Source organism: Micromys minutus, assembly GCF_963924665.1.
Source record: "Micromys minutus genome assembly, chromosome: 10".
Taxonomy (NCBI): Eukaryota; Metazoa; Chordata; class Mammalia; order Rodentia; family Muridae; genus Micromys; species Micromys minutus.
In genome coordinates, this window is record NC_137979.1 from 19,565,003 (window position 1) to 19,589,938 (window position 24,936).

The following is a 24,936-nucleotide window of genomic DNA, read 5'->3' on the forward strand; positions in this document are numbered from 1 at the left end:
ACAGATAGCATGGCCTCTTAATAGCAAAATGGGCAAACAAGCTTGCAGGTTCTGCAAGGGCTCTCCAGCTCACAGAGCACAGTGAGAGAGCATGCCTGTGTCTGAAAAGACATGTTCCACACTCTACAAACTAGTAGGATCATGCCAATCAACTGAGTCGTGCTCTCCCTGCGAAGAATGAATCAGTAGAAAGGACACAGGACACGGAGGGCCACAATGTCAGAGAAAAGCACCAAAGGAGAACATTTTCAGAATGTATTCCACATGATTCCTTGGAAGCTAGTTGGGGAAATGAACCACCTGAAGTGGTTGGGGGTAGGGGCTGGAAGTGGGTTCTTGGGCACCCTGCTCTGGAATAGTACTCACCACGCACCATTCTGGTGATATCTGGATTTGTGAGTCTTCTGTTAAGAGCAGAAAACCTTTTGAAGCACGAGAGAACTTAGAGAGGAACACCCTCCCCTTACCTCTACCTTCCACAGACTTTAAAAATGCACAACAGTCTAGCTAACACCCTAGGGTGAGGCCTTACTCCTGGGAAAGCCTTCAAGTAGACTCATTTCAAGGTTCTTTTTCTCAAGCACTCACCCTGAACAAGAGTGGAAACAGGAAAAGGCAGATTCCAGACAGATTGCATATGTCAGCCAAGTTATTCTCTCTCCTTCCCCAAAGCATTCGCCATTGATCATTGCCCAGCCACATGGTTTCCCCAGTGCCTTAACCTACCCTTATCTAGATCAATGTCACTCACTGAGACTCTACAGAAGCACATTCACCATGGGCCAAGAAGGACTTCTCCTTGCTAGTCTCTAAAGTGTCTGATGGTAGTCCTCTACTCTGGCTGTCTATTAGCATCTCTTAGGGAAACCTCTCAAGAATCCACATGGTAAGACTCTAACCCACACTTCCTGAGCAGACTAGCCAGCGATGAGGTCCACAAAGCTGTGTTTCAAGCCAGCTCTCTGCAGATGCTCTTAGTACTGAAACTGGGCATCAAGGGTCTAGAGCATGAAGAAGGTTGCAGGGAAACATGGCTGACTTGAAATACAAACAAGACCATAGATGTCAGCCTTTGAGTCTCATGTCTATTGGCTAGTTTTATGCCAACTTGACCCAAGTCAGAGTCACTTGAAAATAAGAACCTCAACTGAGAATTTACTGCTACCAGATTGGCCCATGGAAAAGGCATCATTTTCTTGATTGATAATTGATATGGGAGGCCCATCTCACTATGGGAGGTGCTGCTTCTGTGCTGGTCATTCTGGGTGCTATAATAGAGAGCAAGTCATGAGGAATAAGCCAATGAGAAGCCTTCCTCCATGGCCTCTGCCTCAGTTCTTGACCCCAGCTACCTGCCTTAATAATCTGGACCCTCTGCCCTGACTTTCTCAGATGATAGACTGCAGCTATAAAATGAGATGAATCCTTTCTCCCCAAGTTGCTTTGGCCACAGTGTTTTATCACAGTAACAGAATCCTTGGCTGTGACAAGACTCACCGGCTCCACTTCTCTCTCCTGAAAGACTTTGCCTCTGTGCAGTCTCTCAAAGTGTCCTGGTAGTCAGGACACTTGCTCATCAAAGAGGTGGCATCCCTTGAGTGGACTCTGGAAGCTCTGCCTATTCTTGGAGTGCTACCCTGGGAACAGTGGTGTGAGGAGGCTAAGCCTTGGGAATGGGGCCAAAGAGGCTGCTTTGCCACTTGGAGTCTGAATTAGAGGCGCCAGGAAAGATAGCATGACTCCCTGGGGTCCAGACCAGACCAATTCCCCAAGGCTAAGGGTTTCTGCCAAATGTTTGGATGAAAAACCTAAGTAGTGACTAATTTGTACATGTGTGTGTGTGTGTTTGTGTGCGTGTGTATTTGTCTGTCTGTGTGTATGTATAATATATGCACTAGATAGATGCAATGTGTATGTGTGTGTGCGCATGCATACACACACAAGCTTTCCTGAATAGGGTAGGCTTATTCTTCTACATATGTTGAAGTCAGAGTCTCAGGAAGATGAGATTAGGGTCTGGGCTTAGGAAAAATGCTACCCTCCATATCTGATCACACTGGTAGCCCAAAGACAATGTCTTTCAGTTGCCACAATTCAAGGCGATGCTTCTATCCTAACTCTCCCATTTCATACACCAGAAAATATGTCACGGGGTCAAGCTTATTTAAGGTCACTGAGGGAGCTGCGGTGTGGCCAGCCCCCTACCTCCTGTCTGTTCCATATTAATGTCTCAGTCATTGCTGAAGTAGCACACACACTGCTAAAACATGGTATGGGATCCAGGTCATACTCACCTTTTGTTCAAGCACACATTGGAAGCTTCCAATGAACATTTGTCTAGTAAATGGAGAAAATATAACTTTTCATCGCCAAACACACACTCTCCTTCCAGCCCTAGTAAAGTTGACCTGCCACCTAGAAAAATAACTAGAATTGGAGGGAGATCGCCTTGCCTGCTATTCACTCCTCATTCATTCATTCATTCATTCATTCATTCATTCATCCATTCATTATTTTTACTGCAGTACTGCTCCCAATAAAAGCCTGTCATTTGACTTATTAGGAATGGAAACTGTTGTCACTACAGGAAGTTAAGGTAAGACACCACAACTGTGAGTCACAAAAGAAAGGGAACTGTGTAACAACTGTATTTCTATGGATTCTAAACATTTCTTTCCTTGAATCATCCCACAGGGGACACAAACTGCCCTACATACATCTCTAGCTCTCTAGACCATGGTGGTGATTTGATCGAGAATGGCTTCTATAGGCTCATCTGTCTGACTACTTGGTCTTCAGCTGGTGGAATGTTTAGAAAGGATTAGGAGGTGTGGCCTTGATGGAGGAGGTGTGGCCTTGATGGAGGAGGTGTGGCCTTGATGGAGGAGGTGTGGCCTTGATGGAGGAGGTGTGTCACTAGGGGTGGGGTTTTAGGTTTTCAAAGCCCATGCCATTCATAGTATATTGCTTTCTATCTCAGGTTTGTAGATCACAATATAAGCTCTCAGCTACTGCTACAGTACCATGCCTGCATGCCTTCCTGCCTGTCTGCCTGCCTGCCCCCTTATCTGTCTGCTGCCAGGCTTCCTGCTGTGATAGTCATAAGCTTTAAGCCTTATGAAACTGTAAGCCCCCCAATAAGCTCTTTCTTCTGTATGTTACCTTGGTCACGGTGATTTATCTCAGCAATAGAAAAGTAGCTAAAATAACCATTTATTTTCACAGTCTCCCGACAGGTCATTAATATATCCTTGACTTCTCAGTCATGAGGTTAGAAGGGCTTAATCATTGGCAAAAGGTTCACATGAACCCCAAAACCTTTTCATAAGGGCTCTCCTCTGTCACCTCACCTTAAGAAACAAATACATAATTACAATCTGTATGCTGTGCCTTGAAAGACAAGTATTTTCTATGGGCTCATCTGTTTAAATCCTTGCTCTGCAGCTGATAGTGTTCCTTTAGAAGCTTGTAGAACCCTTTTGGTCATGTGACCTAGTTGGCAGACAGAGGTATATAGAGGCTGGTAGTTGAAATTTATATCCCAGCCTTATTTACGGGAGACCTCTGACCTACTGAGAAGTGATGTTGGGCCCCAAGCATCACTTAGCATGTGAGCTGCTCGCACTGCTGGGCCTTCCTGGCCGTGGTGGACTGTGATCTCTCAAACCAGGAGCCAACGTAAGTTTTTCATTAAGCTGCTTCTTGGCCAGTATTTGGTCACAGAAATAAAAATAAGAAGGGATACATTTCCCCTCCTTTCTCAAGACTTGGGGGACCTCAAGAATAGTCAAGATTACCTCTGATTGCCAAGCACTGGCTTCTAGCCACTCACCTGTATTTGTAGTCTCTGAAGCACATCTGATGAGCTTTGAGCTTAGAAATGAGAAGTTTGAGAATCCTGAGGAAGATGAAAAAGTTAACCTTGAAAACAAAAGGCAGATGTAAGTGACTAAGGAGCAGATGCCACATGCTGTGTCTATCAAAGTTACCCCGGGTGGGCCCAAAAGCTCCTTATCCAGGTGAACTACAGGCAGGTTGGCAGTTAGCTCATCACATGGGAAGTGGCTATGGTTGTCCCCGTTGTCCCAAAGATTCTTTGAACTGAAAGTCAGGGAAGGACCATATATCATTTAGTTTATTCCTGCCTAGCTAAGGTCTAGCACTCAACACTCCGAGAAGACAAACAAACATTACTATTAAGTAACACTTATTGATTGCTTACCATTCAGGCTTTGAGCTGAGAATTTTCCACAAACATTTTCATTTATTCTTCAAAACAACTCTCTGCAGTTCACACACACACAGTGTGTGTGTGTGTGTGTGTGTGTGTGTGTGCGCGCGTGCGTGCGTGAGTGCGCGCGCATGCCCATAAAATAATGAGGAAACACAGCATAGAGATTAGTGAAATACGAAAGCTTGCATAACGAGGCAGTAACTGAGCAGGTGATTATGAGCAAAGTTAGCTTCACCTAAACAGAACAGTATGCTGGCTCTTCTCAGTAGGGAGCTATGACTCTCCTGTTATATGACTCGAGGTCTGTAGTGCAACTCACTGGGCAGTGTGTGTCCTCCAGTCTCTATGGTATTTCCCACAACTATCACAAATGGGGCAAATCTAGACCTCACTGCCACCTTTGACAGTAACTATGAAATATGTCTGAAATTCCTTGGTACTTCTTTTAAAAGGTCCCCTCCCCCAACTCCCACTCTGTGTGTGGATTTAGTCACTTTTAGCTAATGAAAAGAACATGATAGATGATATCACATGATTTCTGAGTAGAGACTTCAAAAGGAAGTTCTTATATTCTCTCCTACCCCTTCCCTCTCCCCTTTTCTCTCCCTCTTCTCCCTTCCTTCTCCCTCTCCCTCTTCCTCTGACTGGGATTATTTAGTTTTAGGGAAGCTACCACTATTCTGTGAGAAGAGTCACACATGAGAGAATCAAGTCTTCTACCAATGGCCGGCAGTTCTCCACAGCTGTGTGTAAATCTTAAGAGATGATCCTCCCCAGGCCCTGCCAAGCCCTCCTATGACCTCATCTATGGCTGATATTTAGACTCATGAGAGATCATGAATCTGTTGGGTGTAAAAAAAAACTGGTTGAGTATAAACTACACTTGTTGAGTGTAGGCTAAGTGTGAACTTGGATACTGAGAGCATGGTTTACGAGGAGATTGGAAAGGCAGGGCCAATCAGCAAGAGGTTTTCACAGTCACATGGCCATGCTGAGGGGTTTAGATTTTTTCAGGAAAGTGGTGGAGAACCAGGAATAAATTCTAAGCAGGCACATGACCTGATGCGGTCAGAACCTCTGCTTTTCAGGAAGACCATTTTAGCAGCAGTGATGGGGAATGGATTAGCCAAGGGTAAGTCTGGAGGTGGGGAGCAGTGGGGAGACTCTGGGGAAGATGATAGGCAATCTTAGGTGGCTGCCCTGGAGTTTCAGTGATAACGAGAAATGCCTCATTTAAAACTATCAAGTGTGGGTCAAATGACCATTGTTACTGGTTGGATATGAGACCAAAGATGAGCTGACATTTCATGGTAGCCCTCTACTTGTGGTAGTGATATTTGTGCAGTATATGTGGAGGAAGAGCTCTGGTGGAGGTTAGGAGGAGTTGTTTCTAAAAGCTTCAACCAGAAGAGATTTCTTAAGGCAGATAGATGCCCATGCCTGGACCTTAGCAGAGAAGGAAGCCATTAGAGCGCTGGGAGAGGCTTTGGTGGCAGATGTTTTCTGAGACAGAAAAGGACAAGTCACGGAGTAAAATTTCTACAAACATTGATCTAGCACAATACCAATGTCCCCATGCAGAAGGAAAGCCCTATAGACTGAAATGTGTGCTATAGGATGCACCATAAATACTCATGTACCCCTCTTGTATGATACACTGGCCTCAGAGATTCAGTGCTCAGTGCTAAAAAGCTAGAGTTTCTAAAACACAAGTCAACAGGAATGAAGGCAGTACCCAGCCAGAGGATATTTAGTACCAGAGAAAAAAACTCAAATGAAACATAACCAAGTAATGTATCCCCTTTAACAAGATATCTGCTTCTCATCACAACGAGAAAACACTGCGTGCTTGGCTTAGCAACTTGTAGAACAAGGGCATTTTTCTGACAAAGTAAGCTTAACGTGGAAGATACATCTTTGAGCCAATGGACTGTAGTTGGACCATCTCCTAGGAAATGAAGCACTTGTGGATCTACTGTTCTCTGTGTCTCCCAGAGACCAGACAAGAGAAAATGAGCATCAACCAAGGGCCACATGAAGGAAGCATCTCTCCACAGCTCCAGTGGATCATCGGCCTCAGTTACCATGGAGCCTGGGTCCCTCTGGGTTTCCAGAGATCTAGAGTCAGCAGCCACATTTGGATGGTGGGTTCTTCATTTGTGTACCAGCCAAGAAGATGACAGATGAGAAATGTTTTCAAGAATGAAGTTATCTCCCCTAGGAATCTGTGACAAGACAGTGAACACTCAGAACCTCAAACGTATAAAACTCTCTTCTTGGGCTTGGACCCTGCAGCTGCTTTTTACAGATGTTACCTCCTCAGTGACATGTGTTTGACACCCTACACATCTGTGAGCCTGCGGGATAGCAGTGGTGATTTCTAACATGGCATCCACTCAGGGTCTGGTTTCACATTACAAGCAATCTCTTCTACCTGTCAAGTCCTTTGGTTTGCTATATGGACAAAAATTGCTTATACCTCTAAAACTTCTCCTATAGGCCAAAACACACCTTCCCCACCAGTCCTGCTGAAATGCATGTACTCTGTAGAAGGTAAGGAATGACTGAGGAAGCATGGGGAAAAATCTTTCTTTCATTCAAATCATTCATTTTTCACAGCACTGAAGTTTTCAGTAAATGCCTGTCATACTGTTTGAATGAGGAATGCCACCCCCCCCCCAAACACACACACACAGTTCATGTATTTGATTACTTAATCCCCAGCTTATGGCACTGTTTGGGAAAGATATGGAGCCTTGCTACAGGAAATACATCACTAAGGCCTCACTTTGAGGGTTTACAGGTTCACCCTCCTTCCTGTTGTTTCTCTTTGCTTTCTGAGTGTGGATGAAAATGTGATCAGAAAAACTTTTTCCCTGCTGCCATGCTTTCCCTGTCTGTTGCCGTAGTCCTGTTGTGATAAACTCTCTTGTATTTTATCACAGCAATGGAAAATTAATTAATTTTTAATTAATTTAATTTAATTGATTAATGCACCTATGATCTGATTTACTTTCACAGTGAAAAGCAGAAGCTGAGATGCACTAAAGGTAAGTACGACAGAACTGAGTCACAGGAGGCTCCCTAATAATGCTGTAGCACAGAGGGGAGGCCAAAGTCCAAATGTGATGCATCATGAGGTATACAACAGGAGTGGGAAAAGGATGTGCAAAAGTGAGAATGCACTCTGTAGAGTTGGAAGAGGGGGCAGATGATAGAATGAGTAGGGAGATTGTCACCCTTCCACTCTTCAGCAGAGAACAGTGTATAAAGAAGGAAAGTGATGTCTATGGAGACTCGGAGCTCTAGGAAGCTTTTAGCTTTTAGTGAGACAGAGAGCCTAAGGACGGACAAGGGAACATGATAAGTAATTTTGCCTATTTTCAACATTGTTGCATTCTTAACCTATCAGACGAGAGTAAATGATGGTTTGACTTTATGGCGTCATAAAGTCAACAGATAGTCCATTCAACTGTTTGACTAAACAACCTACTCAACTGGGTGTTCAATATGGTCAGATGATTAGTCCCAGGGAGCAGAATAATGATTCAATGACCTTTCTCAATGTAATTAGTTAATGAGTCTACCCTTGAACAAATAGAGTAATTGAGGCTTTAAAAGTTTGCTAGCAGGTGGTGGTAACTAAGATGTAAGAACACACCATGTTCCAGTATGACTCAACTTTGACAGGGCAGTCAAGGGTGAGAGGCTAATGAAAGGTTTTATGAAAAGACAAGCAGGAAGAAGGTAGGAATTCTCCTGTTTCTTTGTCTGGTGAATATCCGAATTTCCCTGCCTGTTGCAGCAGGAACATTTCAGAAACACAAGAATCATAACACTAGCAGCTGCAGATGAAGTCAGCTGATGTGCCTGAGTGTCCAGAATGATATATTTCTTCAAGCCAGACATTGTTCAGCAAATACAAACAAAGCTTGGGAAGCAAAAATGATGGGGGTTCCTGACAAGGGACCCTGAATCTAAAATAAAAGGCTTCCTTTGGTCCCAGTGATCTGTTCACCACACACATCTGACTTTTCTTCAGAAAGAATGCCCCTTGTTCCAGATCTCATTGGGGCAAGTATAAAGGAAAATTAATGAGTACCCTGGAATCTGAAATAATGAGTACGGATCAATTTTGATTGGCATGTTTTTGTTGTTTTAGAACAGCGGTTCTCAACCTGTGGGTTGCCACCCCTTTGGGGGCTCAAATAAACATTTCACAGGGATTGCATAAGTCTGTATATGAGATATTTATATGACGATTTCTAATGGTAGCAAAATTACAGTTAAGAAGTAGCAACAAAGATAATTTTATGGTTGGGGTCACCATAACATGATCAACTGTGTTAAGGGTCACAACATTAGGAAAGTTAAGAATCACTGTTTTAGAATTTCCATTTAAATAGAATCTATGTGGAGGTCAAGGGATTTTTTTTTCTTAGTACAGTATTTCCTTTTGCCGTGTCACACTTCTGTGCATTGTAAGGATCTCTGTTCTGTGCCATCATTTGGAGACCCAAGGCTCTTTCATGTTGTTATCAGTGAATCTTCATTTAGATTGGGCTTATGGTTATTTAGATTAATTGAGAGTTGCAATGGTCTCAATTAATGGTCATATAACCAACTATAAAAGCTATGGTCCAGGTCTTTTATGGCAAATAGTCATTTCTTTATCAATGGAACAATCTATCCTAGGTCAATTCCTCTTGGTCAAATCCCTATAAACACAGGTCATAGTAATCAAATAGCATCTTCCCTAAGAGTTTTATAGAAATGTTTATTTCTGGGCATGTCTGATAATTTTTGCTAGTTGGTGGAATTGGAAAGTTTCAGTTGAAATACTAATTTCCAGGGAGAAATATGGAGCCATCAGATGGTCATGTGAAGAAAGAGAATATCCCAACAGAGAAAGGAAACTAAATTTTTCCATATAGGTAAACCACGAGGTAACTGTGGTCAGAGAGGACAAGCAACACTTCTCACATTAAAGAATTTAGGAATCAATCTTGAGTGTTAGGTAGACTCACTGAAGAGTCTCAGGCAGATGGAAGATGTAACTGGATTTTCCTCCGAAGTGGTCTTTCTGGCTGCAGTCTGAAGGCTTGCTTGCAAGGAATAAGAAAAAAGGGAATCAATCAAGAGGCAGTTGCAGAGGACTACACAAGGGGGCTGAGTAAATGTAGTAAATGTAGTAGAGGTAAGAAGGCGGTGACTTGGCAGAATCTTTAAGAAATAATGGCAACTTGAGATCCGAGTGGATATTACCAGAAGAGAAAAGATAGGATCTGTGAGTACACCAAATGTTGTGACGTGAGTGTCAGGTGACATGTGGTGGAGTCACTTACTGGGTGGAGAAAGCAAGATGAAAAGAAGGATAAATTAAAAAAAAAAATAGGAGCCCGTTGGGAGCTAGTGTGAATATGGATCTGATCATAACTGGAGTTATAGAAACAGCAGCACCTGAAGATCACTTTATCTGAACTGGGAAGGCAAGACATGCTCTTTTCTGGCTACGGAGAAATGTCATTCCAGGAACTAGGAAAGAGCATCAGAAGCTAGCAGACTGACTGGTCAGTCCTGTGGAAGGCAGAAGCAGCAAAGCTGGCTGTGCACAAAGGTCACTTGAGAGTTTCCAGAGCATCAGCTGCCTAGTCCTATCCCTCATAATTTCTATGGTGACAGGTCTCAAGCATCACAGTGTTTCTAATTTGCAGTCCATTCTGAGAACCACATTTGTTGACAGTGTCATTTGTTTTAATATAAACCTATCAGTATACAGATTCTCATTCCATACTTCAAGAGTAACAAAAATCTTGAGTTGATAATAAGCACGTTAGAATCTGCTAATGCCATTGGTCCAGGGCTATTCTTAGAAGAGCAATGGTGTAACCAGAAGCTTTTCAACCCCAGCTACAAATTAGATTCCCTAGGTCCTTGTGAGACCAATGAAACCTAAATGTTAGTGTGACCCAAGCCACAAAAAAATTTGAAGACATACTGGAGACTCCAATAGCAACTTAAAAAAAAATGGTGGTATATATTTCAGCAGTTTAATCAGACAAAGCCTGGACTCTCAATTAATGGAGGATTGGTAGTTTCTCTCTGGTTTGTTCTGCCCAGTTAGCAAGTATCTCTTAGAGCTCAGAGTGTGGATTCCAATCATATACTGAATATGCTTATCAAGGGACCACCATATACTTAAGCTGGCTGCTGGGATGAACAGAACGTGGCTTACAGTAGCAGCAAGCAGATCTTAAACAAATTCTTGAAATATGTTGGAGCTGGAGCAGAAGCCAGGAAATATGGAATCCAGAAAGTTGGGGGTGAGTGTCCTGACACAGTGGAATTGAAAAGTTGGTGCTTGACCCAAGACCTGAAAGATGAACACTGTGAATAAGATGGTGAGTAAAGCAGCTGAGACCCAGGGTGTCTGAGACTATAGACTAACGTCTGAAACATCCATAAGCATCCCAAGCACAGGCCCGGAGGAAATAAGTATGTTTCAGAGAACAATAGGTGGAACTATCACTCAGTCATCTATCTTGCCTTGGTCTAATTAGTTATTGAGGCAAATAACTTCTTGGCCTCTCAGTGTCGCTACCAAAACGTAAATAGAATAGCGTTCTAACTTGTAGGCTCATTGAGAAGATGAATTGAGTTCATACAGTCAAAGCACTTAAGAGCTGGCATTGGTTGGAAACACTCAGCAAATGTTAACAGGCAGCAGTACTGATGTCTGGGCAGGAGGTGGGTGCTGGGACCCCGATGGTACAGTGTGCCCAGAGAGAACAAAATAGTAGGAAGCTGAATGATTGGACAGGTAAAGGCTCAGAGGCCTGTGAATAGGGCATGGTGGCCAACTTCTACTTGGGACATTCTCAAGTGACTAAAAGCAGAGGGAAGACAGCAACAGTGCACATGTCACTTGCAATTGCTCTCCCCCCATATCCTTGATTCTCTTACCATTTCTAGGTACATTTTTCTAAGTCACAGCTAGATGCAAGTGAAAAACTTACTTTGTTGACAGAGACGAACAATCTTCTACAAATCTGTTTTTTTTTTTCTTTCAAGGTATTATGTTATCTACATAAAGGACCCAAACAGACCACTAGCCACCCCCTTAGCGATGGTGTGAGACACAATGCTAGATGTCCAGTGGGCACTCAGGTATGGGTAGAAAGATCTACCAACAATCAGCAAAACTTGTCAGTCTACTTTTGACTAACCCTCCAGCTTCTTAAACAAAGTTTATTCTCACAAATCATCCTCTAAATACCAGTTTCCTAAGACGTGGGTCACAAGTTTATAAGGGGTCACATCACCCAGTGTAGGAGGTTACAAAATGTGAGTGGTAGCAAAGGATTTCAGACCATACAGCAATCAAAAAACTTAATTCAAAATTCAATGCATGCAATCAGTGTGTTTCTGGTAGTATTTGCTAATGTTGCTGCATGAAAGTTGGAGCAACTTTGTTTCTGAAGACCGAACGTGCATGCTTTCACTGAGTATGCCAATGAACGTGGTCTGAGACATCTCAGCTTAGATTCGGGACTGTTGTGTTTTATGAATTGCAGTGTTTTTACTCTACCTATGAAGTTTTCTTCTCTCATAAAAAATGATTTAATTTCAGAAAAGAGACCTTTTCACATTTCTCTACCATCAGTCTATAACACTGTGAATATTCAATTCATTTATTTTTGTATTGGATTATTAGAATATTTGATTTTAAAATTGCTGTTTGAAGGAATGGAAAGGTGACTCAGCAGGTACAAATGTTTACTGCTTTGCCAGATTCAATTTCCTGCACCCACATTAGGTGGCTTACAACTGCCTGTAACTCCAACTTCAAATCCAGGGGATCTAACTCCCTCTTCTAGCTCCAAGGGCACCTGCACACACACACACACACACACACACACACACACACACACACACACAATCTTAAAAAAAAATAACCCTTTTTAAAAATTGCTGTTTCAGTTGCTAATTTCAGTTTTATTTTGAAAATTGCTATATGAATTCCAGAATGGGATGGGGAAGAATCTTCAGTAATTTTTAAAATAGCCCTGAACATACTTCTGCTATTTTGAACTACATATGCATATCTTTATATGAAGTGTGACATTCTCAACATTAACAAATATCAACTCTGAAAAACATTGAAAATGTCAACTACTCAGCCAAGATTTGGTTCTTTATGTAAAAACAGACAAGCACTTGATCTCACTAATGTGCAAACTTGCTTTTGTCAAGTTGCCAAATCGTGTGTATGCCAAGGATTTTCTTTTTAAAGTAAATTTCTTTATAATTCATTGTCTGTAGATTTCTGGTTTGTAGTCATCATATATTATATGTCTTGGGGCTCTATAAAAGTTGCTGTGGCAAAAAGAGGCCACAAGGTTTCTGAGGTGCGCTTTCAATGCATCCTCCAGGTTGGTCATCTCTTTGCCCTGCAAGTTTCTGCATCATGACAGAACCAGTAACATCTCTCCATTCCAGGACCCAGGGTGCCTTTGCAGTAATACCGGCTCTTCCGGTTTCTCCTCTGAAAATAGTTTCTTCAGCTTCCTTTTGCCAGTAGCTAATGACATTAAGATAAAAGCTAAGCAGGGCATGGTGCCACACATCTGTAATCCCAAAAACGGACAAGCTGAGCAAGAGGTGCTGGCTGCCATGAGGCAGAAGTCAGCTCCGAGGTATAGCAAGACCCTGTCCCAAACAAACAGTTCAAAGACACACAATGGTCGTTCCATACTTTCTGGAACCTTCCACGGCAACAGGCAGCCATTTCCCTGTCACAACCCTTTGGTAAAAGATCATCAAGTCCCCATTTAAAGATTCAAGGAGATGCAAGTTTACAATCTTACCCTGAAATGAGGTCCTGAACCAGAGGACATTTCTAATTTCTCCCCCAGGAGAAACTGCTCAAATGTCCTATTCCCCATCTCATGGACCAGAGGCTTAAGGAGTTAGGAGGAAATTGAGAATAGAGAGATGCCCCCTGAATGAACGGGATAGTGGTCCTTACTGTTACACAAAGCAGCATGGGTCCTCTGATGATCCACCAGATTTTCTTATTCCCATTTGTTGTCCAGCACCTAAGAACAAGATCAGAAATGGGAGACACCTGAGGTGAGGATAAAAATCCACGTTTCATGCCCTGTAGAGGAAGGGTGTTTGCCCACCTTAAAGATCAACTGTCTACCAGTTCATCTTCTAAGAGAAGGGATGAGGGGGGAAAATGTATTTACATCTTACCATGCCAGAACTATCTTGTGTCTCTTGATGCATTTTAGCCTTTCGAATTGTATTTCACAATACATCAGTGCCATGCTCTGTGTAATGATTCTTCCCCCAGGGTACATCGGAGTTGCTTTTTATCTCCATATGAACAGAGCCATAGAAACTACTCTGTGCTTCTGTCCTTACACCCCCAGCACCACAGCTGGCCCAAACAACAGTTTTTAAATATTTTACATGTGTAACAAACGGATTAAGACCCTTGAGGGCTTATCCACACCCCTGTTGCTCTCTAGAAGGACAAAGTAGGAGAACTTGGAGAGTCTCTTTGTAAAGGTGATGTTGTTTCCTACATTTGGGCATATCTGGGAATTATTGGTCCATGGCAGATTGACACCAGGCAAATTACCTACCCTATGTTCTCCAGGTGTGCACGGGCAAAACCCCAGGGAATAACGAACAGCAAGGGGAAGGCTGTGTAGAAAGCAGAGAAGTAGTTAGGAGTTGCATGTTCAAAGTCACCCGCTCCCACGCCAGCCTGAAAGGGTCCAGTATAACAAGTCCAAAAGGTTAAAAAGCAAAGCATAAAATCACAGACTGTAAGAATTGGTGAAGATTGTAGTAAACCAAGACCAACTATGGCTCTACTGTAGGAGAAGCTGGGCCCTGGGAGAAAGGGCTTGCCACCTGTTGCAAGTAGTAATAATTAATAAACAACTTTTGTTTTCTCAAACACTTGCTGTCATAAACTGATATATTTTGTCATCTCAGAGCTCCTGTGTGGAAGACCTGTTACCGCTATGCTGGAATTTGATGATGAAGAATGTGGAGCAAACTAGGTTTAGAAGGTGTTCTGTGTTGGGGGTTCTCATTGAGTTGGGGTTCTGATAGTGGGATTAGTGTCCTTAGGAGAAGAGATCGGAGGTCTCGTTTTCTCCCTCTCTCCACCATCTGAGGATACAGCCAAGAGGGCAGTTTCGTGCACACCAAGAAGAGTTTGGCACTTGCCAGAACACTAGCACATTGGAATCAGAGCCTCCATCAGCAGAGACACCCAGATATTTTACTATGGCATAGTGAACAGGTTAATGCTGTTGCACAGAGGTCTAAAAGGATGTCATCTGGTTACATCAAAGATTTATCTATTTTTGCATATACGTATTGGGCACCTATGTTCATGAATAGATGTATGTGTATATGCACACGTGCACACACATGAACACACACACACACACACACACACACACACACACACGTATTCTTTGGAGACCTTTGTCACTGAGAATTATCTTCTCTGGATGTCATCCTCTGGTTGGGATGTCTAGCTCCAACCAAAGGCTCCAATGGACTCCCATGTTCTGATGGGTCCTTGGGAAAGAAGGATGGCAGGAGTCATGTCACTCACCCCAGCCTACCACCAGGTACTTGGGCCACAGTCGCCTTTCAGGAAGCACTGTGGGCTCCAGCAGAGCATGAAGATAAAGTCCTTCAACCAGCAGCCACAGGTGATTGGCACCCACAGAGTAGTGCAGGAGGGCCTGGACGGAGCGGCAGGCGGTGGACATCTGCAGAGGCAGAACCTGGATGAGTCCGGGCGTTCTCAGCACCTGGTAAGTATACACATGCCCAGGCCTGTCCTTCCCGGCTTCCTGAGCCCTTGCTAACTACCTCAAAGAGGCTGGTAAGAAAGCTTCATGAAGCCTTCAAAGATCAGTCTCTTCCTTAACATTCTAAGCCAGTGGTTCTCAACCTGTGGGTCACAACCCCTTTGGGAGTCAATGACCTTTTCACTTTAGGGGTCACCTAAGACCATCAGAAAACACTGATATTTACATCAGGATTCATAACGGTAGCAAAATTTCAGTTATAAAATAGCAATTAAAATCATTTTATGGTGGTGGGCGAGTCACCACAACATGAGGAACTGTATTATAGAGTCCCCACATGAGGACAGTTGAGAATCACTGTTCTAGGTTCTTTATTTTACTTATTCATTATTTAGTATGTGTTTGTGTGTGTGTGTGTGTGTGTGTGTGTGTGTGTGTGTGTGTGTGGTGTATGTCTTATGTATCCCAGGCTGGGCTTGAACTTGTTGTGTAGTCAAGGATGACCCTGAACTAGTGATCCTCCTGCCTTGTGTTTCCTACATGCCGGGTTTACAGGTATGGGTTACTGCTTCTTGTTTATGTTGTTCTGGGGAACTCGGGACTTCACTTACACAAAGTAAGCACCACAGTTAGACTAAATAAATAGATAGATAGATAGATAGATAGATAGATAGATAGATAGATAGATAGATAAATGGTAAAGCAGAGTCAGAGGGATGGCTTGGCAGTCAAGAGCACTTACTGCTCTTAGAAGAACCTGGATTATTTCACAGCGTCTACATGGTGGCTCACCACAGTCTGTGTAACTCTAGTCCCATGGGATCTGATGCCTTCTACTAGCCTTTCGGGGTTTCTTCGTGTACATGGCGTACACACCCATGCAAACAAAATTACACGAATGAATGAACGAGTGAATGAAAATCAGAGAGAGTTTATCGTCAGCCACAGCCCAAATAAAAGCTTAGAAAGGTTTGTTCTCCGGCCTCAGCTCAACTAGGCTAGGAACCACAATAACTAAATAAATCTTCATATGACTGAAAATCATCACACAGACTTAAGCCAAATAACACATGAGGAGTGTTTCTTGAACTAAATGTGAGGAGGTAAAAAAAAAAAAAAAACCCACTGTGTGCCAAGCTTTGTAATATGCAACTAATATCAAGCCTGAACCTGGAGTGAGACTTCTCCCCATAACCGCAACCGTCTAAAAAGAAAAGCGTTGAAGATCCATTACCGAAAGTCCTCATGAGAAAGTTAGTTAAAATAATGGCAGCCAGCCCAAAAAGAAAAAAAAAAAAACTCCACGGAAGGAAATAATAAAAGGGGAAATGAATGCAGATGAGACTGTAACTAAAAGAGCTCAATTTGCCTGTTTGTTCTTGGGAAAGTCCAATAAAATTGAGAAATTTCTAGGGACAGCCACCGAGGTGTGAAAGGAAAACAGCAAAGATATAAAGAATTGATACAGCACATGAAGATGAAGACAAGTCCAGACCTGAAAGGTCACTGAAAACGTATAGGCAGATTCCTAGAAAGTTACTACCGATGCAAGACAAAAAACCAGAAATTTTGAATATGAGATTCATGATTAAGGAAGGGCCCAGTGAGCTGGCTCAGCAGGTGAAAGTGCCACTAATCCTGACTACCTGACTTTGATTCACTAGGACCCACATGGTGGCAAGAAAAGAATCAAGTCCTTGAGCTGAGTTCTACTCTGACCCCCACATACGCTCCTGCCCACACCAATAAATGTAAAAGGATTCGTGAGCAATCCATAACAAACCTTTTTTATATGTGTGTATATGGTGTGTGTGCATGCACGCACCCATGTATGTACCCAGATTTTTACATGTGTGGATGCATGTGTATGTAAGGGCGCATGCCTGTACAAGTAGAGGTTGGCATTAGCTTTGATTGTGCTCTACCACATACACCACATCAGAGTTTCTCACCTAAACCTAGAGCTTCCTGACTTGGCTAGCCTAGCTAGCTTCCTTGCTCCAGTTCTCATTCTTACATGGCAAGTGCTTGACCCACTGACCCACTCTGTATCCCCATAACTTAAAACCTACTAATACAGGGACATGGTGCCACCCACATGCAAATCCAGTACTCTTGCAGCAGAAGCAGGAGGATCATAAATTCCAGCCTGGGTTACACAGTGAGAACCTGTCTCAAGAAGAAATTGATTTAGACTTTTGCTTGCAGCTGAGTACTCATCCATGGTCAGTCTATCAGCCTCATGGTTCCTTCACCTGGTCTGTTCTTGAAGGTTGGGTTTTTAAGCAGTACACAGTCTGTCTATCAGATAAGTTTTAACACCCTTTATTGTTCTGTCTCTCCCTCCCCAGTCTATCCTCCTCCCCATTCTGCCCCATCATGTGGGGGGGGGGGATTACCTCTGACATATACAACATCCATCCACTCTCATTGTCAGGTCTCTTGGAGTAAGAGTTGGAGAAGACCATGTCCTTCACCAGGACAGCCAGAGCTCTCAGGATGAACGAAGCGAACAGGTTCATGTGGATGTAATTGCGTGTGCAATGCAGTTTTCTGCACAAAAATAACACAGTGTCTTCCTTCAGGAAGGAAGGGCTGGGAGTGAAGGTCTGACCACCTGTGCATCTGTCACTAGAGACAAAGGTCTGGTCTAGGTGCTCTTGCTTCTCTGTGCCTTACCTTCTGCATCTGGGAAATGGGGCAAGAAGTTGCTTCCTAGATAACTTGTGTGGCATGCTAGGCCTGCGTAGAGGAACCTTCACTTCTTGCTGCCCCTGGAGGAGTGGACAGTTTTATAACCTTGATTCTGTAAATGTCAGAAGTCCCTGGGCAGTGAGTGGTAGAGATGAGGTTCGGGCCTAGAATGCTGAGAGCTGGGTCTGGCTCTCCAAGGTTCAGCTGTCTCTGAGAATTAGAACATTTCTCTCAGAGTCCAGGGGAAGATCACATCCATTAACTCATATAAAATGCGATGTAATCGGTGTCCAGAAACACTGTCAGCTTTAATCACCTCCACCCGGGGTCTCCCGCTAGCTCTGTGACTCAAACTGTTGTAACTGTGTGTCCTCGGTCTATCTTTCTACCTCTGTGCCTTCAATGCAGCTCCTAACCTGCACCATTTGCTTTCCTCCTGTGTTACTTTGGAACTTCCAAATGGAGGTGGACTCTTTATGATGTGTAGGTGCTTCTCCCCAGGTAGAACAGGAGGCTCAAGTGAAACAGACACTTGGTCAAGACAACTGTTCATGAATTTATCTCCTGCTGGAACAGGCAGTGATTTTTCTGCTGCACTGGGCTTGGAACTTTACATGCATGGAGAAAGGGGTTAGCATGTCATCAGTGGGTATCGGAGGTGGGACTTGCAAAAACTCCAGTGTTCTCTAGTAGGATATCATGACTGCTCCTGGAGCCATGGAAGATCGTGAGGTTGGCAAGACAAATAAGGCCATATCTAGGTTCAGAGGAGCTCAGGTGGAGCATTCCACCCCTTGTATCTCCAGGGTCTTTATATAGACTCCTGCACCAGTACTGAATGTCCATTCAGCTATGTTATACTTACCAGTGCCTCTGACTGAGAAACCTCCCTGGAGGGCTTCCTTGTAGATTCATAACTATCTCACTTAGAAGACACTTAAAGTGGCTTAGCAAAGTGCACTGGGGCTTTGGATTTTGAAACAGTGCAATGACTGATTGGTTGTGACCTGATCTGTCACCCAGCAGCTGTGTGTCCTACAAAAGCCATTTTACCTTTCCATAACAACCAATAGCAACCTTCTAGAATTAGACTCAATCCATCTTAATTCAGATTAGAATTACAGTGGCTGACTGCTGGCCGGAGTCCACAAGCCTCATTAAATTATAGGCCTACCATGACTTTTGAGGGGAAAGGGGGCTCTTATGTGCAAACAATGTCCCTGGTGGAACGGTGTTTTGCCGGTGCTATCATGGTAAAGGATATAAGATCAGGAACTTATGCACAAGGCAAAGGCGAAGTCTGGAGTCCTACTTCAAGTCCTATCTTTGTATCCAATTGCCTTTCCCAGAAGTAAGGATGCCATGCCTCTCACTTGGAACTTCCTGTCCTCTCATTTACAAAATGGAATGGATGTATTCAAGAATCTTAGGCTTCCTGCTCTGAAGATCCATGACCTCATCCAGCAGATGATGATATCTTGTGCTGCCTTCTAATGATGACCACCAAACAAATCACAGGACGCATGTCTGACCACATGTTGTGGTTGTTGTACTCACCGAAGGAACAAGAGGAGTGTAAGAGCCAGGAAAAGGGAGATGAGGGACAGGGAGTAGCCCACAGTGTACATCAGCTGCAAGGTGGACAACAAGGTGTAGTGATCCTCCTGGATACATAAAGAGAAGGCATGACCACCAGGATTTAGTCTGTATCCCTACCTTGGCCCCAGCTCTATTCCCAGAGCTACTATGTAGCTAGACATGTTCTGAACTCCCAGCCTGTCTTTATACCTTTCCTTCCCAACTCTGTTGATCCCCAAATAGGCAGCCCAAACTGCCTGTGGCACAGTTCGGAAATCACAATATCCCCATGTGTATACACCCACCTGAGTCTCATGCCATGGCTGGACTCATAGCCCAACACTCATTCACCAGGAGTTACTACATCAGAAAGAACCGAATCCTAGACAAAGATGCCATGATCAATTGAGGCAAAGATCTTTTGTGGTCTATTAATATGGCAAATTATGTTGGCTTTTAGATATTAAATTAATGATTTAAAATTTGGTCATGACCCTTCTTTCTTCTGGCATATTGTTTGGTGGAATTTGGTCCAATTTTGTTTATGTCCATAAAGAGCATTTGGTCTTTGTCAGGTCTGGAGATTTCTGTGTGATGGTTACCTAATAGACTTATTTAACAAGTGATTGCTTTTCAACATTCTGGGGAGTTTTTGTAGAGTTCGTTGTATTTTTCTCCATTTTTCTTTAAATTTAATCAGCTTTTGCTTCATGAGCTTTGAGAACCTCTTAACAGGGTGTTGTTTGTGGTGGTGGTATCATTGTTGTTGTTATTGTTGTAGTTTACTTACCTCCTCACCATGATGATATTTATTTATTTATTTATATTCAGAAACAGGGTATCTCTATGTAAATCAGGTTGGCCTTGAACTCACAGAAGTTTACCTGCCTCTATCTTACAAATGCTGGTATGTTTACCGTCACACCAGCTGACATGGTACTCCATACCCTGATGCTATTCATTGATCTTAAGTCTATGATATATGATAGCAGTATAAAACTCTTCCTTTCTTCCAAATTATTATTTAGTTTCCGTTATAATGGCTTGAGAAAATGGTTCTCATTGACTTACATGTTTGAGTATGTTGTCCAGTTGGTGTAACGATTTGAGAAGGACTAGGGAGTGTGACTTTGTTGAAGACGTGTGTCTCTGGGGGAAGGTTTTAAGGTTCCAAAGGACTCAGGTATCTCCAATCTCTGTCTCTCTCTAACTACAATTTGCCAATGAAGTTGTGATGTGTCAGCCACCACCACACCCTGGCTCCACAATCATGGACTCTAACCCTCTGAGTACATAAGCCCCAAATGAAAAGCTATCCTTTGTAAGTTGCCTTGGTCATAGCGCCTTATGACCTCAGTGTAAAAAGTAACTCAGACAATAACTGTTTCTTCTAAACCTTTAATGTTTTTACCCTGAAGATTTGTATTTGAAGTGATTGTCATAGAAATAACATATTGTAAACTTCTGCATTTTCTTAACACACTGAAATCTACCCGCTTGGGATATTTAGATCATTTATATTTAATGCTGCTATTTATTGGGCTGGGTTTAAATCCATTGGTCTTTTTCTTTTTCTTATAATTTTTTTATCCTCTTTTCTTCTTTTTCTGTCTTATTTTGAATTGACTGCATGTTTGTTCTCTTTGCCTTTGCACGATTACTATTCACTTTCAGTGGCTGCTCTGAGATTTATAGAAAACATTTAAAAATTACTGTGCTTTGCCTTGAACTAATAACTGAAGATTTGATGCATAATTTAAAAACCTCATTGTTGCGGTACTGGCACATCCTCTGTCGCAGCCATTTTGCTATTAATATCATCCATCCATTTACTACAGCGCATCCCATAGGTTCCTGATATATCATTATTACTTTTTGCTTTAGCCAGCACCCTGCCTTTCAAGGATATTTTAAAATATGATAAGGAAGTCACCTCTTGTGTTTGCTACTTTCTAGGGATCTTTCATTCTGTTGTATAGATCAAAATGCCCACGTGGCACATTTTTCTTTCTGTGTTGAGGGTTTTCTTTACTACTTCTGGCAGTGGTAGTCTAGATGCAAAACTTTAGAGGTTTAAAAATAACCCCAATTACATCTTTAATCACACAGAATTATTTTCTGTGGACCACATTAAAAACCCAAAAGCCCCATGAGATCTCCAGCTGCCATTGTTTGACTTCTCGCCTAAGATCAGCTTCTTATAGAAAGTCTTTGGGACTGGAGAGATGGCTCGGTGATAAGTGGGCAGCCTGCGCTTGCAAAGGACCTGAATTCAATTCCTAGCACCTCCATCAGGTGGCTCAGAACCACTTGTGGTTCCAGTTCAGGTTAGAAGGGATCTGATGCCTCTAGCCTCCATGGGCACTTGCAGACACACAAATATATACATAATTCTCTGAAGTCCTCCCCAAACATATTTCTGTTATTGGCCACTCTTATCATTACAGCACTTGGGACCATATCACAATTAGGGTATCAATTGTCTCATCATTATTATAATTATTGCTACTTTTTATTTTACTTTATTCTGTGCATGTGTGCACATGTGTGTGTGTGTGTGTGTGTGTGTGTGTGTGTGTGTGTGTGTGTGATAAACTAAAGTACACTCTTAGGCACCTGTGGAAGACTGCTGCTGATGTTAGATCTCTTCCTCACTCTCTGACTTATTTTCTGAACCAGGGTTCATATCTCACAGAGGCTAGAGCTACCCACTGGGCTGATCTGGTTAACCAATGAATCTCAAAAAACTGTCTTTGTCCTCTTGGCACTAGAGTTACAAGTGTATATCCTTAAACTCAATGTTTTTAAAGTCAGGGTCTCACAGTATTGTCCTTGCTAGCCTGGAACTAACTATACAGATCACATGCCCTTGAGTTCACAGAGATCGTCTGCCTCTGCTGCCTGAGTGGTGGGGTTAAAGGCACGAATCCATACCTGGCTCGAACCTATCTTGTTATGTAACTGTTGGGAATCTGAACCCAGGACCTCATGCAATCACTTCACCCACTGAGCCTTCCTCGGCCCTCAGCTATACGGCTCACTGATGCTTCACTCACATGCTTCTTCACATGTGTTTTTACAAAGAGTGCTGTCGTTTCTTACCACTGAGGACCCTGACAGCACATGGAGGCCTTACTGGATCATCTTAGCATGTTACTGGAGGTATAAAATGGGTAACTCAATCAAATCACAGAACTATTTATCCCTGGATTACTTCTGAAAACACAGGTGTGTGTTTGATTCTTTCAGGAATACATTAGGCAACCACTCGCTTTCGGTTTGTCTCTAAAACACAGGTCCTGAGACAAAGATCAAAAGGGAGGGAGAAAAAGAAAGGGAAGGAAGAAGAGAGAGAAGGAAGGAGGAGGAAGGGAGGGAGGGAGAAAGGGAGAAAGAATGAGCCAGAAGATAAATGTGACTGTCAACAGGGGTTGCTGGAAGGGGAGGTAAAGGAAACAGTGACGAAAACTAAATATCTTTTTACACCAACTTGGCTTTCAAGTCCTGCCAGTACCTCACCTATTAAAAGACAAAACCAAAAGGAGAGAGTGGACAAGGTAAAACACTAACAAAAACAGTGAAGCCATTAGTGCACATCTCGCTAATCAGAGAAGATGGTTGATTGAAAGACAGTGCTCTCTGCTTAGGATACAGCCTAGGAGAAGAAAAGATCTCCTTAAAGTTTACAAATTAGCTTTGTAGTGTCAATAGCAACATTATTACTACCTCAGAAACTGGGTAAATATGATGTCATAAGAAGTAAAATTCCAGAAAGCTCTGAATACCCAAGAAACAACTCTCAGACCATATGAAGCTCAAAAACAAGGAAGGCCAAACTGTGGAAACCTCAGTCCTTCTTAGAAAAACAAAGGTTTAAAAAATGGGAAAAAATGTGTATTCGTCATATATTATTATGTAACAAATTTGTGAGCTATAATAATATTTTCCAAAATAAATAAATTAATCAAAAAGAAGTAAAATTTTACTGAAAGAGTGAAAAAAAAAACATGTAAATGTAAACTAAAGAAGGTAGGCAACATTTCTAAATGTTAAATATAAATCACAGTTCTTAATAGGAAGTCTTTGATTGCATGTGTTTTCTGTGCATGTGTATGTGTGCAGATGTGCACATATTCATGTAAAGAAAGAGATTTTTTTTTAAAATCAGTGGGGCTGAAGAGATGGCTCAGTGTGTAGAAAGATTTCCCATGTAATCATGATATGTGGACTTACCCACATAAATACTAGACAAATAATGGGAGAATCGGCAATCCCAGCCGCCTACTGGGGGGGTGTAAGAAGGAAGAATTCTTGGCACACGTGTGAAGGTCAGAGGACAACCTTGGGGGCCACCATTCACCTCACCATTGCAGCTAACCTGCAGCATACTCCAGGCTGTCGTCAGAGCAACTGTGGATTTTACCTGGTTGGAATCATGGCAGTGTGTTTATGGGAAATAACTCCCTTCACACTGGGAGGGGGTATCAGATGAAGCATTAGAGGTGAAGTCCCGTGGCGTCCGAGGGACATCCTCCAGCATTTCAGACAGACTGTGAAAGCAGTTATGACCAAATGCGACTGTATTTGAATTTAGGTAGTGGCTATTTTAATATTCTTTCAGTAATTGTAGATGTTTGAATGTTTCAAGATAAAATGCTGGGGGTTACGGTAGGCTTTTTAAGTGTGGAAATCATCGTAATCATTTAAATCTATCACTATAATGAAACGTCCTTCTGCTAGAGTTCTGTTGTTGTGACAGAATGTTTTGACAGGAGAAGCAATAAGAAGAAGGATGACAATAGCTTGACTCATGGCAGGGAGGTGTGAGAGGGTGGGAGCAGATCACATCCTGATAGCTGGAATGCCGATACTGGCTAGCTCTCTCCTCTTCCTCTTCATCCCCACTTTTACACCACCTGGACTCCCAACCTGTGGGATGGCAGAACCCGAACTCAGGACATGCCTTTTTCCTTCTGTGAGTTCATTCTGACACCCCCACAGACATACACAAAGATATATTTTTCTAGTCTCTTAGAAGACCACCAAGTAGTCAAGTGGCAACCAGTCTGAACTGTCACAATTACAATTATACCCTAGGGCCAGTAAGCTGGCCCAGCAGGTCCAGGCACATGCTTCCACGTTTAGTCTCGGGAACTAACACACGGGAAATGGAGAACTGACTTCTGCAAGTTGTCATCTGGTTTTTGCACAAGTATGTGTCATGGTGAACATCACACACACAATAAATTTTAAAAATATTTTAAACTGGGTTATGTATTTATAACCGATAGATGCATAACAGTTAAATCCTATATTTGAAAATAGAAATGGCTCTATGTAAGAGTAAAGAAAACAGTCTAAAGTAAGATGGACTAAGAACTGACCCCCATACTACTAGATAGAAATCCACACAGAGACCACTCTGGACTTAGTGTCTGTGCTAATTATGCACAGATACCACACACAGAGAGCCAAGAAATGCACTTCACATACATAAGGATTCCCAGTGTGTTGTTAGCTGAACATAACATAGTTTGCTTGCCAAAACTCTGAAGGGCAAAGGTTTACTAACATTGCCCTTTT

General features: G+C 42.6%; 1 protein-coding gene across 1 annotated transcript in view; it reads right to left on the minus strand.

Moving 5' to 3' along the window:
- The window catches only part of GLP2R (glucagon like peptide 2 receptor), a gene marked incomplete at both ends in the record, with an annotated part of 57,589 nt that overhangs the window by 17,235 nt on the left and 15,418 nt on the right, over positions 1 to 24,936 (minus strand). The window contains 6 exons of the mRNA XM_080922831.1: positions 3,833 to 3,921; positions 13,263 to 13,332; positions 13,888 to 13,948; positions 14,880 to 15,039; positions 17,481 to 17,634; positions 19,333 to 19,439. Of these exons, the coding sequence (XP_080778957.1) occupies positions 3,833 to 3,921; positions 13,263 to 13,332; positions 13,888 to 13,948; positions 14,880 to 15,039; positions 17,481 to 17,634; positions 19,333 to 19,439 (641 nt within the window). The remainder of the gene's footprint in view (positions 1 to 3,832; positions 3,922 to 13,262; positions 13,333 to 13,887; positions 13,949 to 14,879; positions 15,040 to 17,480; positions 17,635 to 19,332; positions 19,440 to 24,936) is intronic.